Source organism: Dermacentor andersoni, chromosome 6 (assembly GCF_023375885.2).
Source record: "Dermacentor andersoni chromosome 6, qqDerAnde1_hic_scaffold, whole genome shotgun sequence".
NCBI classification, from domain to species: domain Eukaryota; kingdom Metazoa; phylum Arthropoda; class Arachnida; order Ixodida; family Ixodidae; genus Dermacentor; species Dermacentor andersoni.
The window spans coordinates 20,505,625-20,521,379 of NC_092819.1; the positions used below are offsets into that span (position 1 = coordinate 20,505,625).

The 15,755-nt window shown below is 39.7% G+C and overlaps 1 protein-coding gene across 2 annotated transcripts in view; it reads right to left on the bottom strand.

Annotated features, from left to right (window-relative positions):
• Window positions 1–15,755, bottom strand: part of LOC126521334 (uncharacterized) — a 76,568-nt gene that overhangs the window by 18,634 nt on the left and 42,179 nt on the right. The window contains exons 33-45 of one of the 2 annotated variants that reach the window (XM_055065920.2): window positions 12,027–12,162; window positions 10,908–10,961; window positions 9,449–9,490; window positions 9,063–9,104; window positions 6,517–6,531; window positions 6,362–6,421; window positions 6,175–6,210; window positions 4,677–4,715; window positions 4,366–4,404; window positions 1,865–1,900; window positions 1,636–1,671; window positions 1,476–1,560; window positions 1,325–1,384 (exon numbers count right to left, since the gene is read on the bottom strand). In XM_055065920.2, coding sequence (XP_054921895.1) covers window positions 1,544–1,560; window positions 1,636–1,671; window positions 1,865–1,900; window positions 4,366–4,404; window positions 4,677–4,715; window positions 6,175–6,210; window positions 6,362–6,421; window positions 6,517–6,531; window positions 9,063–9,104; window positions 9,449–9,490; window positions 10,908–10,961; window positions 12,027–12,162 — 552 coding nt within the window. In that variant the 3' untranslated portion in view covers window positions 1,325–1,384; window positions 1,476–1,543. Of the gene's footprint in view, window positions 1–1,324; window positions 1,385–1,475; window positions 1,561–1,635; window positions 1,672–1,864; window positions 1,901–3,317; window positions 4,405–4,676; window positions 4,716–6,174; window positions 6,211–6,361; window positions 6,422–6,516; window positions 6,532–9,062; window positions 9,105–9,448; window positions 9,491–10,907; window positions 10,962–12,026; window positions 12,163–15,755 lie in introns of those variants that run through there. The other variant, XM_055065919.2, reaches the window with a different exon arrangement.

The window sequence follows — 15,755 nt, forward strand, 5'->3', positions numbered from 1 at the left end:
ATGATGAAATGACTATGTTTGGCTAGATCCGGAACTTGCCTTCAGTCCTAGCCTCACACAGAGCGTACGCCAACAAACTGGCAATCTGGTTTCAAAATCTGAACTCACTGGATACTTATTGAAGACTGCTTCACAATAAGCTCTCATTTAGGCAGCCAGAACACACATTGAGGACACAAATACTTGCAAAATACAGGCTATAAGACATGAAACTACCACATTACAAAGGATCTTTAAGCTAGTTTCTGAAGAACAAAGAACAGATCACTTTGTCGAATAGTGGAATGAAGTGCATCAAGGTTATACAGCTGGAACTAAGAACTAAGCATGAATTGTGGATGGGGTCCCAATATCATGCATTGTTATGTAAGAACTACCAGTAACAAAATCTCATTACACCAGCAATAAATTATTATTAAGTACAAGAAACTATCTTCCTACTTATACAAAATGTAAGCAAGCAAAGAAAAAATGAGAGTATGTATTTTGTATGATTAGAAAACGTTAAAGACAAGCTTCAACATGAAATACTGTTGAGCAATTAGATTTGGGCATCCCAGTAAGAATGCACAATAAGAACTTCTGTGAAAGTCATGGGCCTCATGACTTACGTCTCGAAGATGGGACTGGCTTCCCACTTGTTGTCATCTCCATACTGCTTTTGGTATCTGCAAATAATTTCTAGATGTAACCAATTGTACTAGCACACAGAGTGATTAAAGAAAATAAGGTTATACTTGAGTACTGTTTCAGTACTTTATGAAAAATTCTTAAAAATAGGTATGTAGATACATTATGGCTACACCAAACCTGTCTGCTTGGTTACAATAAATTTTCAGAGCTACCGCAATAAACCTACATACTCAAGCATGTGTGCATGGAAAGACACAAAAATGTCCTGTGAATAAAATGCAAATTCATAGAATTCCTGCATCAATGTTCCAAGTGCCTATAATGATTAAACTGTGCATGCAATAATTTAAAAAAGCACATGACTTGCCAGTAATCTCATTACTGTGCGTCACTTCTTCAATCTCTGGAAGTGAACAAATGTCAAGTGCATAGAGCACAAATGTCCATTCATTGGAAGTACTATTTCATACTTACCAGTATGACCAGCTGTATCTCCTGTTTCAGTGCTTTCTGCAAATAAAAGAGTAACTTCTAGTAGCAAAACAAATGTATGCAGCTGTGAAGTTCGTTTAGACACACATAGAAATGTAGATTAGATGAGGACCCTACTAGCCAGTGCTTGTGAGCGGATTTCTCATATTTCCAAGGAACAGACCAAGAGATTAAATTGCATTTTAACAAGAGAGCTTACCCGTCATGCGCTCAGTGTGTGTGATTTCTTCCCTTTCTGTAGGTGTCATTTCCTCACTTTCTGTATGTAAAGAAAAGGGTGATAATTATGCAAAGATCAATATGCAAACATTTGTATTATGCAGATATGTAAGGCTTATTCCTATGCTTACTTGTTCCCCTTGATTCTGTAAACATAAAATTAATTCATAAAAATTAAATGTCCATTCACTGGAACTAGCTATCTTTCTTCAATCTCTGGAAGTGAACAAATGTCAAATAAGTGCATAGAGCACAAATGTCCATTCATTGGAAGTACTATTTCATACTTACCAGTATGACCAGCTGTATCTCCTGTTTCAGCGCTTTCTGCAAATGAAAGTGTAACTTCTAGTAGCATAACAAATGTGTGCAGCTGGGAAGTTTGCTTAAACAAACATTAAAATTTTTAATTAGATGAGGATCCTGCTAGCCAGTGGTTGTGAGCGCATTTCTCATATTGCCAAGAAACAGGTACAGACATCACATTGAATTGTAACAAGATTATTATATGATAGCTTACCAGTCGTGCGCTCAGTGTGTGTGATTTCTTCACTTTCTGTATGTTGAAAAATAAAGGGGGGGGGGCCATAATTATGCACAGAAAGGGCTCCATTTTATGCAAATATGTAATGCTTATTCCTATGCTTACTTGTTCCCCTTGATTCTGTAAACATAAAAATTTATTGTGCAACAGTGATAACAAAAAACCTGCACAGCTGCGTACCACGTATTCGGACCTTAGACATGTAATAACTGTAAATATGCTCTTCTGGTTTTTACAACTTTACTTTATGAACTTTGATACTACACTCTCTATTACTTATACGCTTTAAGACATGAACTAATGTAACATAGCTGTCCAATCATTTGGTCTACAGCCAATAAGCCAAAATTCAACTCTCTATATGACTAGAAAACTAAGTCGTCATTAAAGAAGGAAGTGACAGAATTAACAAATGAAAATATAATGCTTTCATACAACAGCACTGCCAATTGTGAATGCTAGCGCATGTCAAACAAAAATTTGTTGAACACTCCTTGTCACATACAGTGCCAACATACCCATAATGGTGAGGCAATGAGCCGGACAGTGAAGTATAATGCTGCTAATCTGTATGACAGGTTTAAAACTGGTTTGGGCATCTTGAATAAGAGGATCTAAATCATTGCAGTTAATGTGGCACCCAGACAAAAGCAGTGAACTGTTTGTTACAATAAACTTACGGCATGCATACATTGGTGCAAAAAGGACATGCCAAATTATTATGCCATGGTGAGTAAGGACAAAAGTTACCAAGGACCAAGAAAGTGTGTAGGGCACTGACAGGATGTTACAGCTCTAATGCAGGCTCTGACCTCCATGAAGGCCTCCATCATGGGGACTGCACATGTCAGGTGGAAGGGTAACATTCAGGAGGAAATTTTAGCTTGAGACCAACTCTGACTTCTCTATTCAAATACATGTAAAATGCAGAACTGCCTTTATGAGACAACCGTTGGACTGACTTGAATGAATATTGTTGCACTTGAGAGAGAAGGTTAAATTCTAGAGACTCTAGGAAGCAGAATTTTTAATTTAGGTCTGTAAATTTTTTTATAGGTTCCTAAATATCCTAACTATCAGAATAACTTCCTAACTATCAGTATAAACTCATACGGGAGTAAGTTGAAAGCTAGTAGAATCTATGATGCATTTCCAATTTCAGCTGCACTAGTAACAGTGGTTGGTCCCAAGGTGTAGATTAGATTTACACTATGCTTTGACAATGGCGATGGAGTGATTTCACATGACGATTAACAGGCATTCTGACCGCTTCCTTTCTGTTCATGTTTCAATTGCTGCTGATGGTACAAAAGTGGTTAGGTGAGATGAGGAGGAAGAAAACAGTTCAATGATGCCTCTAGCCCAAGTCGACCTTGTTGGTGGAGGGGCTGGTTCCTGGTGGTGAAATGGCAATGCGTGCTATCGTCATATGAATGGTGGGATGTTGGTTGGTACACATCATAATACATGAGGTGAGGTTAGGGGTTGGGGAACATTCCCAGAACATGCACATTGTGTAAAGTTGCTGCCTGAAGTCGTGACAGTTAAGAAAAGGTTGCTTTACAGCACTCTGATTAGCCCATCACCCCAAAAGCAACATACCGTAACAAGAAACAAAGGCTGCAGAAAACAATAATTATGTATCTTTTAAAATTTGTGTGGAGGACCTTTTTGTGAACATTAGAGTGAAAGTGTGAATTTCTTAAGGGGGTACACTGCTCTTTGGAATCAAAAATTGGTTCAAATATTTTCGCATACCTTTGCTCCAGGTTGGTGTAGAGCACTTATTTGTGCTTGATCAGACCCCGGTATCATCCTTGACTGATTTAGCCTTTGCCATAATCACCATCAACAGGTCACAAAATGTTCTTGCTTGTTTTCTCAAAACAGTATTTCTGATAATGTCAAAGTTTTGGAGTGATGATATGCCAGCTTCTACTTATACTACTGCAAATATGTTTTTTTTTTCTTATTTTGTCAGAAAGGTAAACTAATACAGAGTGTAGAGGGAGCTATCATATGAACAAATACTATTATAAAAAATTTTGAAAAAGTAATAATTTTTTCCATGTGTTACTATAGCTTTTTTTATTTTAAAATTTTGAAATGCTATAACTTTGGCTCATATCAGTTCAGAGCATTCATTCTTGTAGCAATGCAAACTCTGATCATTCAACATTATTTAGATATGCCAGACTCCTTCATAAAAACCAGCATTTCACAGAGAGCTCACTTCCAAACTAGTGCCCCACACACAAAAAGAAAACTAAACAGATGTCTTAATATTTTAAAACTACTTGTTGCACAGAAAGATAAAGTGCGTAATTAGGTCAAGTATGTCAGAACACAAAAGTAATGCAAGTTTGATAAGAATTCACCCATAAATAAAAAAAAAATGTTTGTAAGTGAAGTGCCCTTAAGGCAATTGTAGACGAAGACAATTTCTTTTTTCACATAAAATGAAAAATGTGGAGTACCAGCTTGTGTTTCAGGAGTCTGCCACCAAGATGGAGTTCCTGAAAGAGCATGCATTAGAAGTTAATCCCAGAAATTGTGAAGTGTGCAAATGTTCAAATTTGCAGGCACAGCAATGAAAGTTATACCAAGAGCTGACAAACTTGTCACACAAATATTCTACTGCCTGTCAAACATTTTTACAAAAGAAATGCCACAGAAACCCAATGCAATTGATATAGACCCTCAAAAGAAGCACTAGAAGAACTAGAGAACTAGTTCAATCAACTAGCATGTTGGCACCTTATTGTGTCACCAAGAAAGTGTCATTTACCAGTAGTATCCTGGCCTGTTTGATGCCCTTGCGAACTCCCTGAAAGAATCAGAATTGTAAAATACAATTTAAAACTGGAACTGAATCACCAGCTTACACATGGAATCAGCAACCTATGCAAAACCTTTGCACAGCCCATACTGCAATGCTCTGATGCCTCAAATGAATCATTCAAAGGTAAATATAAAAATTGTAGTAGATTGTTTAGGTCATCACACTGTTAAAAAACATAGAAGAAGACAAGTCCACTTGTCGAAACATTAGCTCATGCTTTCACCTTTGTTCTCGTTTTGCTCATCATCTTGAATTTACATCTCCCGCCTTCCCCCTGTTTAAAACATTGCAACATTTGTTTTATGCTAACATATGGCTAATTTGCAAAGAAAATTCGGACTGAAGTGACCACCCTATTCTAATGCAATTCAAGCTGCCTGCTTCATACAATGTCGTATAGATGGAATCCTAAGAAGCACCAATGATTTTGGAGGTCTGGGGCTCTGCGAGGTGCTAGCAACTCCTTTAGGTCAGAGGGAGATGCATAGACAGCTCACTCTCACAAATAATGCCAATTGAATGATGTTGGCAAAACTGCTTTTTCTTTCATGTTGAAATGAAATGCAATCGAGTTTTTCATTGCGTTTGATTAGCAGCATTTTACAAAATGTAGTTCGACCATAATATGTCACAAGAGCTGCTGGTGTTCTTTCACAGTGGCAGCATCATTTTTTTGTAACGTTTAACATGGTTTTTTCTTTTATGAAATCTATCAGCAAATATAATGCTTTAGACATCCTTGAGCATCAATTTGCTACTTGAGCTTGACCTAATGTTTGCAATGGTTGCCTTCACTGTTACTTTAGCTTAAGACCATTGCAAATAATTGAAACCAATAAAGAACAATCATGTGTTTAAACACAAAGCAGTTGGACCAATTAAGGTTCATCAAATAAGCTTTCTCTTCTTACTGCACCATCTTACTCTTCTTCTCTTCTTACTCTGTGTGGTTAGAATGCACTATTTCTTTTTGCCCTGTAGTGAAATACTTAATAAGCTGAGCATAGTGCTCCATATCTGTAGCCACCTTTTTTACCACAACAACCACATGGCTGTTGTCCGAGTACTTTTCGTAAGCAAAATCAAGTAATTGTTCGAGAGGAAAACAGCAAGATGAAACCGGTGTAAGTGCAATGTATGTGTAAAAAATGTAGATATCTGTGTGTGAACATTGTCAGTGGCATCTATGATAGACAGAAACTGCCACGTCCTTAGTGGCTAGTGTGTGAGTGAATAAAATGTATATTCATGGAATGTCTACATCAATGTTTCAAATGCCTGCAGTGATTAAACTGTACATGCACTGATTTAAATAAAGAAGTGCATGATGATTTGCCACTAATCTCATTAGTGTGTGTAACATCTTCAATCTCTGAAAGTGAACAGATGTGAAATAATTACAGAGCATAAATTCCATTCACTATGAGTACTATTTTATACTTACCAGTGTGACCAGCTGTCTCTCCTGTTTCAATGCTTTCTGCAAAGTGTGTGCACATGCTTTAGACACATGAAAACGTAAATTAGATGAGGATCCTGCTAGCTAGTGGTTGCGAGTACTGCTTATGTTCTCAAGGAACAGATACAGAGTTTAAATTTCATTTTGTTAAGGGCATTATAAAAGAGTCTACCAGTCATGTGCTCAGTGTGCGTGATTTCTTCCTTTTCCGGAGGTGCCATTTCTTCACTTTCTGTAAGATGGAGAAAAAAAAAATATCATAATATGTATAAAGAGCACTCCGTTATTATGTAAATATAAATATGTAATGCTTATTTTTATGCTTACTTGTTTCCCTTGTTTCTGTAAACATAAAAAACAACTCATTATGTAACAGTGATAACAAAGAACTGGCACAGGTGCACAGCATGTACTCAGAGCTACAGATATGCAATGACTAATACTGTTCAGAATTTTACATTACTTTAGTATTACTTATACACTTTTACGCACCACACGCTGTAAAACAGATAGGTGAAGGTGCTTACTTCAATAGGTTTGGTGGCAATAGCTGTGAATGTGGCATGCGACTACCCAAGCAGAGATTTGCTGGTATCGAAATAAGAAACTGTACGTGTCGTTGTTTTCATGTGAAACGGGCGGCAATATACCGTTCTCGATTGCGCACACCTCACACATTTTCTTGTTCACATGGGATCTAGCACCCAGAAAACGTATACGCTCGCAGTCTGCAGAAGGGAACAGTGGCATGCTTTGTTTATCGCCTAAAAGTGTGCGCTACTCTTCCAATGGCAACACGCACTGTGAAGCAGATAGGCGAAGATGCTTATCGCAATAGGATTGGTGGTGATAGCTGTGAATGCTGCGTGCGACAACTCTGGAGAAGATTTGCTGGTACTGAAATGAGAAACTGAGTGCACGCCGGCGTTTTCACGTGAGACGGGTAGGCGAGTATTGCGGTGAAGCTGCTGCAACAGGAAGCTATATGCTGTTCTCGATCGCGCGTGCCTCACACATTTTCTTGTTTACATGGGATCTAACATTCGGATAATGTATTACACGATTGCGGTTTGGCGACGTACTGAACGTTGGTGCTGAAAAATTGTGTTTTCCGGGAATGTATGAACCGGTAAAAAATGAGCATAACTCTATTGGGTCATATTTTGTGTTCTCGATTGCGAACGTTGGTGCCGGGAAAACCTACATAACGGGAACGCATCAACGAGGTTCTACTGTAATGAGAGCTGTCTGTACAAAGTCTAAACAAAGCCATAGGTGGCTTGAGGTGAAGCCCACTTCCAGATTCCTGCCTGGTTTTGCCGCCCTATTACTGAAAAATCTTCAGTAAAATATCTTTTCTTTTCATTGATTATGCTGATTGTCGGTGCATTTTGCATATCCAGATGAGAAATTAACATTTCTTTTTGTGTATTTATGTCTTATCCTTTTAAAGGGTTGAAGCCCTGCATTGCCTTATGATTCACTGTCACTTTCATCAGATGACGCATTGTTGAAGAGGTCCACCCAGAGGTACTCATCTGTGGCATCCAGAGCATTCAATATTCTGAAGTTTGCTTCAAAAAAAAAAGGCCAATCTTGGAAAAGCTGCAGGGCTGGTAACTGTATAATTTTCTGATCAGCAGCATTTAAACACCATCTAAGTAGGTGATGTGTGTGCCTGGTAATTAGTAGATATGACACATGATCATGTTGCCTATGAGATTCTTTAGTGCACTGGTGGGTAATGCCCAACTTCGGATGTGATGTTTGAAAAGCGTAAGCAGCCAAATCTTTCTCAATTTCCAGGAGGGCTCTTGCGATCCCAGAAACTTCATCCCTTCCTCTTGGCAAAGGGGAAATGAGACAAGGATCAGCATGGTCACTGGCATGATATGCAGTATGCCAGTCTTGGCAAATGTTTTGGCAAGGTGGGCATGGGCATTTGTGGGTTCGATTTTCCCTTTCCATCACAGACACTGATGATGATGGTGATAAGTGCCTTGCTTTGGACCACCCTTTAACAGAAACCATGACTAAATGCGCGGAATAGAAGTAGAAGAGTAGTACCAGAATATAACACAAAACAAAACTTATGCATGTCAAATTCAGGACAAAATACCTTGTATTATAAACCTCGTAGCTTTTATGGTAAACCCTTGCACACAAAACATGAAGACAACCCAATATTGCAACACAAAACACATTTAACTGTGAGGCACAGAGGTGATAAAACACAGTGTAGATGTAATAAATGTTTCGATAAGGAGCACATATTATATGCTTGCATTGATTTGATTGTGTGTATCAACACCCTATCAGCTGTTTAAACCAGTCAAGTGGTCAGAGTGTATCATCTCATCATTCTGTGCAGGTAAAACATGTCAAATAATTACACACAGCACACTGCTCCATTTTTTATATCATAAGAAGCCAACAAACACTGGCACCAAGGGCAACATAGGGGAAATTACTTGTGCTTAATAAATGAAATAAAGAAATAAATTAATGGAAATGAAAGTGGATGAAAAAACAACCTGCCGCAGGTAGGGAACGATCACACAACCTTCGCATTTAGCGTGCGATGCTCTACCATTTGAGCTACCGCGGCACCATTTCCCCATACACTTTCTTGGGTATTTATGTTTCCTAGTAAAACAATGGGAGTGTTAGCCAGCACCGCCACTCACAGCCCTTGGCAGCGGATGTCATCCAACAGAGCCGTTTGAATTATCCATCAATTAATTATCAGGATTTCACTGTAAATGTGCCTGTAACAATTAACACAGAACTTCAAAGGCAAAGAAAGCTAATGTCCATTCACAAATCAAAAGCTTCTGTACTCAGCATGTAGTAATTAAGAAAGCCAATTTCACCTGAAGTAGATTTCTCAGGAGTCTCAGACTCTGACCAAGTTTCTGAAAAAAGAAAAAAGATGACATTGAAAAATTTGCTAGTAAATAAATTAAATGATGGGAATGTATGCCCATTTCACTCATTAATAGTGATATGTGCACATAGGCTTGCATAGCCCATCACCATACTTTTAAAGCATGTTCAAAGAAACAGCCCACAATAAATGAGAAGGTTCATTTCACTTGCAGTACTAATGATTTCTGAGGTGTCTCAGACACTAGCGAAGTTTCACATGCACATTAAAGCAGCATCCACCGCTACACTATGAAGTGTCGCCGTGCAAGTCTAAGCCATGCACAAGAGGCTAATGCAGTCAGCATGCAGTAATTGGGAAAGTTAATTTCACCCAAAGTAGGTTTCTCGGGTGTCACAGACTCTGACCAAGTTTCTGAAAAAAAGGAAGAAAAGAAAAACAAAGATAACAATTGCAAAATCTGTCAATAAATTAATTCAATCAAGGGAAGGTAAGTGTTTTCCTCTCGTGAATGGTGATATGTGCACACAGTTTCATGTAGCCTATTTTGAATAAAATGTTATAAGAAGCAGCCTATGCTTTCTCAGGTGCTTCAGACTCGGGCCGAGTTTAACATGTAGTATACGATTTCTGTTTCTGAATGTTTATTGCAATAGCAATTATATGGACACTCCAGGTGCATTTCTGCCGTCAACGCTGCCAAAAGGTTCTGTATAAAGTCTAAAGGCAATAAGACTGTCGCTGCGTGCCACATGTTTTATGTGCGAGTAAAAGCATGGGATGGTGAGCCAGTGAATGCTCCTCGCCTGCCACTCTGTACATAGTGGAGACATCTGCGGTGTCTACTACAGCACTGGGCATGCGAATGGCGGACACCATAGCAGACAACTTTGGCGATAGTCATAGGGACACATTGCTGCCACTCGTGTGTCTTCAAAATGATCTGTGACGTGGTCGAAGTGTGCGCCCAAGTGGGCCTCATCTTCAAAGTGATCTGCGATGTTTACAGAGTGCGCATAGTGTCGGTAGCTTCATATGCACTGATTTAGTTGGCAGTCTAGTTGGTTTAAATTCATGAGAGAATGTGTAAGCGCGACTGAACAAGGACGTAGAAAGAAGCAGAAACACAAAGATAACGCTGTCTCTGCATGCCTGTTTCTTTTTACGACCTCGTTCAATCATGCTTACACAATCCATCATTGTTAATTTAGTTAGTAAGCGAGTGTTTACAAGTTTACACGGCTGACAAAACTACTATCCTTACTTCGTACAGCTATCTACTAATTTGCTATTGCAATCAGTGCTTCGCCTTTTGGGTGGAACTGCGACTTTTTTTTTTTTATTAACGGTACCCACTCACGATTACACTCACATCCACTCACAATCACCAGCACTTCCTCATGTTCATACTTACAAAAAACGAATCACTCAGCTTCATACTCATGTGCACTCAAACTCGATGTCACTGACTTTCGTTGGTACTCATGTTAACTGGTACTCACTCCTCGTTATGCTGATGTCCATGCAAACTCACCGGCACTCATACACATTCACACGCACGTCCAATCGCACCTCTTCTCGCTTACTCGCACTGTTCTCATATTTGTGAAACCAGTACGAAGTGAATATGAGTCAATGTACTCATGACTGAGTGAACCAACCTAAGACCAGCCATCTTATTAGGAGAGACATTAGTACATAATGAAATGAACTGAGCATGAATGATTTATCAAGCCTACTTATGATGCACCTAGATCTGACCGGTTCCCTTCCATGTTAAATATAAGAATGCTAATCAGTGTCATTGCAAGAAATAAGCAATTATACTTACTTTCTGATTCTGGTGGTGCGGTGTTGGTGCTGTGATCAGTGGTATTCTTTACAGCTTCAAAAAACACACACAGACACGCAATACAGCTTCACTTTGTCAACGTGACGTAAAAGCAAATAATCAAAGCCACTAACAATGCAGTCCTATTAATTGTTTCAAACCGTCACAGATATGAAACGGTATGTGCACTTTCATTAAACTATAGGCTATCGTAATGAGAAAACCATGCAAAAACAGGACTGCAGGAGAGACAGACACAATGCACTGCACTTTGCACCTGACTCTTCTGCTGTAAAAGGGTCTGGTCTTGAGCTTGTTGATATGGCTTCAATATAGAAAAACAGCGAAGAAAAAAAAAGGAAACAGGACAAGAAAGGAAGGACAGGTACTGAATTAAAGTAGAAATAAAGTATATAGAATGAAACTAACTAAAGTATATTTCTTTTATAGTGTCAGATTTGTGCAGTTTTCTAAATATGTTCCCATACCAACTAGGCCTTGCACTGCTATAAGCACGAGGTCGCGGATCAAATCCTGGCCACGACAGGTGCATTTCGATGGGGATGAAATGCAAAAACCCCCATGAACTTAGATTTAGGTGCACGTTATGGAACCCCAGGTGGTCAAAATTAATCAGGAGTCCCCCACTATCGGTTAACCAAACTTTTGGCACATAAAACCCCATATTCTATTTTATTTTAATTTTAACATCAACTAGCCCAAATCGTATTTGTGGATTATAACGGTTTCAAATGCAACATTTTTCCTCCCCTGTGAAAACTTTAAACTGGCAGGATCAAGAGCTGACTTTAGCAGCCATATATTGTAACATATTTTTTTGTATTTTTTCTAATACAATGAACCAACTTGCCCAACAACGCATTCTGCTAAACTACATATATTGTAGATGCACGTGTCATGCAATACAGACGTAACATGCAAATCACTTACATGAGGTGTTCCCCACTTATCACTGTTCTAGAACCCCAATGCATACACTTTAGAGGATCACTCATGTGAAGGCAATACCCAAGAATTACCTAACAGTGCAACAAGATGATCGGCCAAAGTAATATAGTTACACCTTGCAGCACCGTCTAAAGGTGTTTCTTCACCTACCGGTAATCTCTTGTTGAATGTCCTGCAACCGAGGAAAGGCAACAGCTCCAGAGGCACAGGAGCCATTGGTGTCCTCCAAGTCGAGATCGAAGACAGCCGCGCACATCACCTTCACCTTGGAAGACACCCTCAAGATCTGCACATTAAAGCAGCACCCATAGCTACATTGTAAAGTGCCACCTTTCAAGTTTATGGTACGTGTGTGATCCTTTAAATTCTTACATAAGAGCTAGCTTGATTACAGTTGCATTCATGAAAGTTTCTTTCTAGGACCATAGCAGCATTTCAGTCAAAGTGGCCTATGCGGGATATTCAACAGGTACTGCACAATTTATAGCAGTCTGCAATTCAATATGAAGAGATATTCCACAAGACAGACATAAGTATAAGTTAAACCTAGATATAATGAAGTTGGAAAAATCGGCTATTTGCTTTGTTATATTGGAATTTCGTTACATGAAAATTTGTCATTTAAAGTAAATAAGTACATTCACAGCTTGATTTTTCTTACACATAAGGGGTTACAAGATTTTCCTAATTATTGGGCAATCGGAAAATGCAAATTTGAATGACAAGAAAATTCGTTTTATTGAATATCACAGACAGCGACGAAAGATGCGGTTTCCTGCTGTGTCGACGATACCTTCACAATGGCGGCACAAAGTGAAGGCGGCCACGCTTTCGTGTCCATTTCACCCCCATGCCTGTTAGTGTCCCCCAAAGTGGGGACGACGCTATCACGAAAAGCATCGGCAGCGAAGATCGTATGCTTCGTGTGTATCTCTGTACAACGTGTCTCCAAAACTCAAGATAACACAACCTCCAGCACTAACCACGTGGGAAGACGGCACACAAGATACCACACCATTTCAGTACACCCACTCTTTGCGCACACGGAACATTACTTGTAAAACAGGGCAAATGGGCTGTGTATGTGCTCAGTCATCCTGAAGCCATGCTAGGAAACAAGACACGAGCCAACCTGCCATCCTCTTCTTCCCCCTCACATGTGCTTGATTGCATTACCACGAGCATGCTTCCATCCCGCATTTTCCCTAGCTCGCGTAGGAAGGCGGCGCTCATCATCAAACTACCATCCTTCTCGGCTCACCCTCGCATGCTTTCACTGGCACCCATAGTATATAGCACACAGGGCGCGATTGGATTTATTGCACTTGGACTTCATATGACACATGATGTACTCGGCTTTGGTGAATGCTCTTGGTCACAAAGCCATGCAATTTGAGAACTGTGTTCACAAGCAGCTGCTTGTATATTTCAACCACTTGAGCATCTTCTCAAGCAACCCTAGCCGACTGCCGATGCTTGGCCGATTGTTGAGAAATAGTCAGAAGCCTGCTTTACTGGCCACCTGACTTCCGAAAACAGTCGGACCGATGTCTACTTCTAGCTATATAGGCACGTGGCTGGCCGCACAGGCTGCGCCTCCGTCAGAGCACACGACTGAACGCCGAGAGCACCAAAGGCTCGTCGGTTCGACAAGCCAGTAATGCATCGGCCTGGCTTTAGTTGCCGACTGAATTTTGGCTCCACATATTTTTTTTGTTCGATTGATATATTTGCAGATTCGTATATTTAAGAAGCTGCGTAGATGCAGTTTTCTCTTACAGAAGCCGTCAAATTTCTTGTCACGGGTCACAAAAAAGGCGAGCATAATAAAGTAATGTGGTGAGAAAAGTCTTCACCAGTGGTTCAGGCAGGAATTGAACTCTGGACCATTTTACTTTGAAACTGATCCTTTAGGCCACGCATTCACACGTGCCAGTGCATTCTGACAGGCTGCACAGTGCTTTGAAGAAGTGAGAGACACAAATTATTTTCTTGGTTTTTGCATAACAAATGTTGACCGACCAGTATATGATGACGGAATTTAGACCAGCTATACAAAAGCGATGATGACAGTTCGTCACACAGGGGAAAACAGCAGCCATAATATACAGATGTTAGTGACAGTTCATTTAGCAGTTAGATCAACTTCTGGCTAAAGGATTGTTCTGTGTTTTGTTCTGGACTGATCAAACTGTAGTAATTAGAGCAAATTATGAAGCCAGAATCAATACTATTCTCGCTATATATGTGGATGTGCATGCAACGACCACTACTATGAGAGCGACAGTATGTGAAGACCAGTGTGGAAGTCAGAGAAAGAAGACATATCGCAAAGGTATTACATTTCCTTTACGAAAAATAACAAGATTTCAATACTTTGAAAATGGATATTTTTGCAACACTACTACATCGTTCATTTTTGCTTTCTTTTTTTTCTAGGCATACTATCGAGAAAATAACTATTTAGCGGGAAACAAAATTTAATCAAGTGGATATTGCGTTAGACAGTTCTCATAATAGTCATCTGCACTGCAGAAAGCGTCAAGCAAAATTGTTCACGAACGATGTTTTAATTGTAAACGACCCTGTCACATCACAACAAAAATCATCAAATGATATCAGTGCAGGCAACTTGTGGACTGTACAGTTCTAGGATAACATTTCAATTGGATGTTTTCACTGGAGAGTGTGAAAGAAGTGATTATACGAAGCCGAATGGTGAAGAAATGACAAAATCTGCAACTTTCATAGCTATTGTAAATTCGTCTAAGAATAATTAAGGCTGCATGTCCATCTGTGTCAATCCTACAAATGGAGTATTTCTGCTGCCGACATGTATTTGATTGGGAAGAACAACAGTTAGATCAAATTCTTCGAACTTTTTCTTAATGTAATGACATTCAACAATCAAGCAGTTAAGAATTGAAAAATCAATGGGACATCATGAGTGTTTTTTAATGCACAGTCTCCTTTGAGGCATATCTACCATTTTCACACAAACCTCCCTGGAAGGCACACTGACTGTGCATGCATGCACGCACCTATAGAAGTTCGTGCACATATAGACGTGATGCTTTGACGATGAATATTTATTAAAATTGAAATTATTTATTTCTGCCTTGTAAAGGTACAGACAGCGGAGGTGCAGAAAAAGCTGTCAGATACAGATTGACAAAGCCGTAGCCCCCTTTCGCTTGGCAGCGGCTTCAATTCAAGGCTTTTAAAATAAAGGTAAGTGCACAGTGTAATAACAGTTATACAATAAGTACAGAAAAGAAAACAAGCTTATACAACATAAAGAAAACCTACATGGTAACATACATATAGCACCCAAAATATTGTTTGGCGCATTGAAGAGGTCGAAGTTATTATATACATAAGGTGTATACATATTCATACATCTGCCAATCCTTGCAAAATCTAGAATGCAGATTTTCATTACATACATGCTCGCATGCACACACACCCACCAAAAAGTAAACAGTGGTGTGCTCATAGGCAGTACCTGAAAAAAAGCAAAAAAAAGAACAAAAGAAAAGTGTGGGGAACCACGTCCGTATTGCGCTGTCGCATCTGCCTCTCCCAGAAGGAATGAAAAGGTTCTTGGAAGGCAGGGACAGGTGATTCTCTCCGTCAGCATCAGCTCCCACCAGTGAGGATGGGGCAAGGAAGGGAAGCGGGGCTTTGCTATTCGTCAGGCGCAACGCTGCCTGCTCACGGGGGCGCAGGCAGGGCGGCAGGAGCGCGAGTTCCCACCAAATGCTAGCTCTGGATGCCAGCTCGTTTCACGTCTTAACAGCTTGGTAGACTAGTTGGTGGATTTCTGTTATCATGGACTGCGCATATAAATGCAAACTACACAAAGTAACATGGACAAGA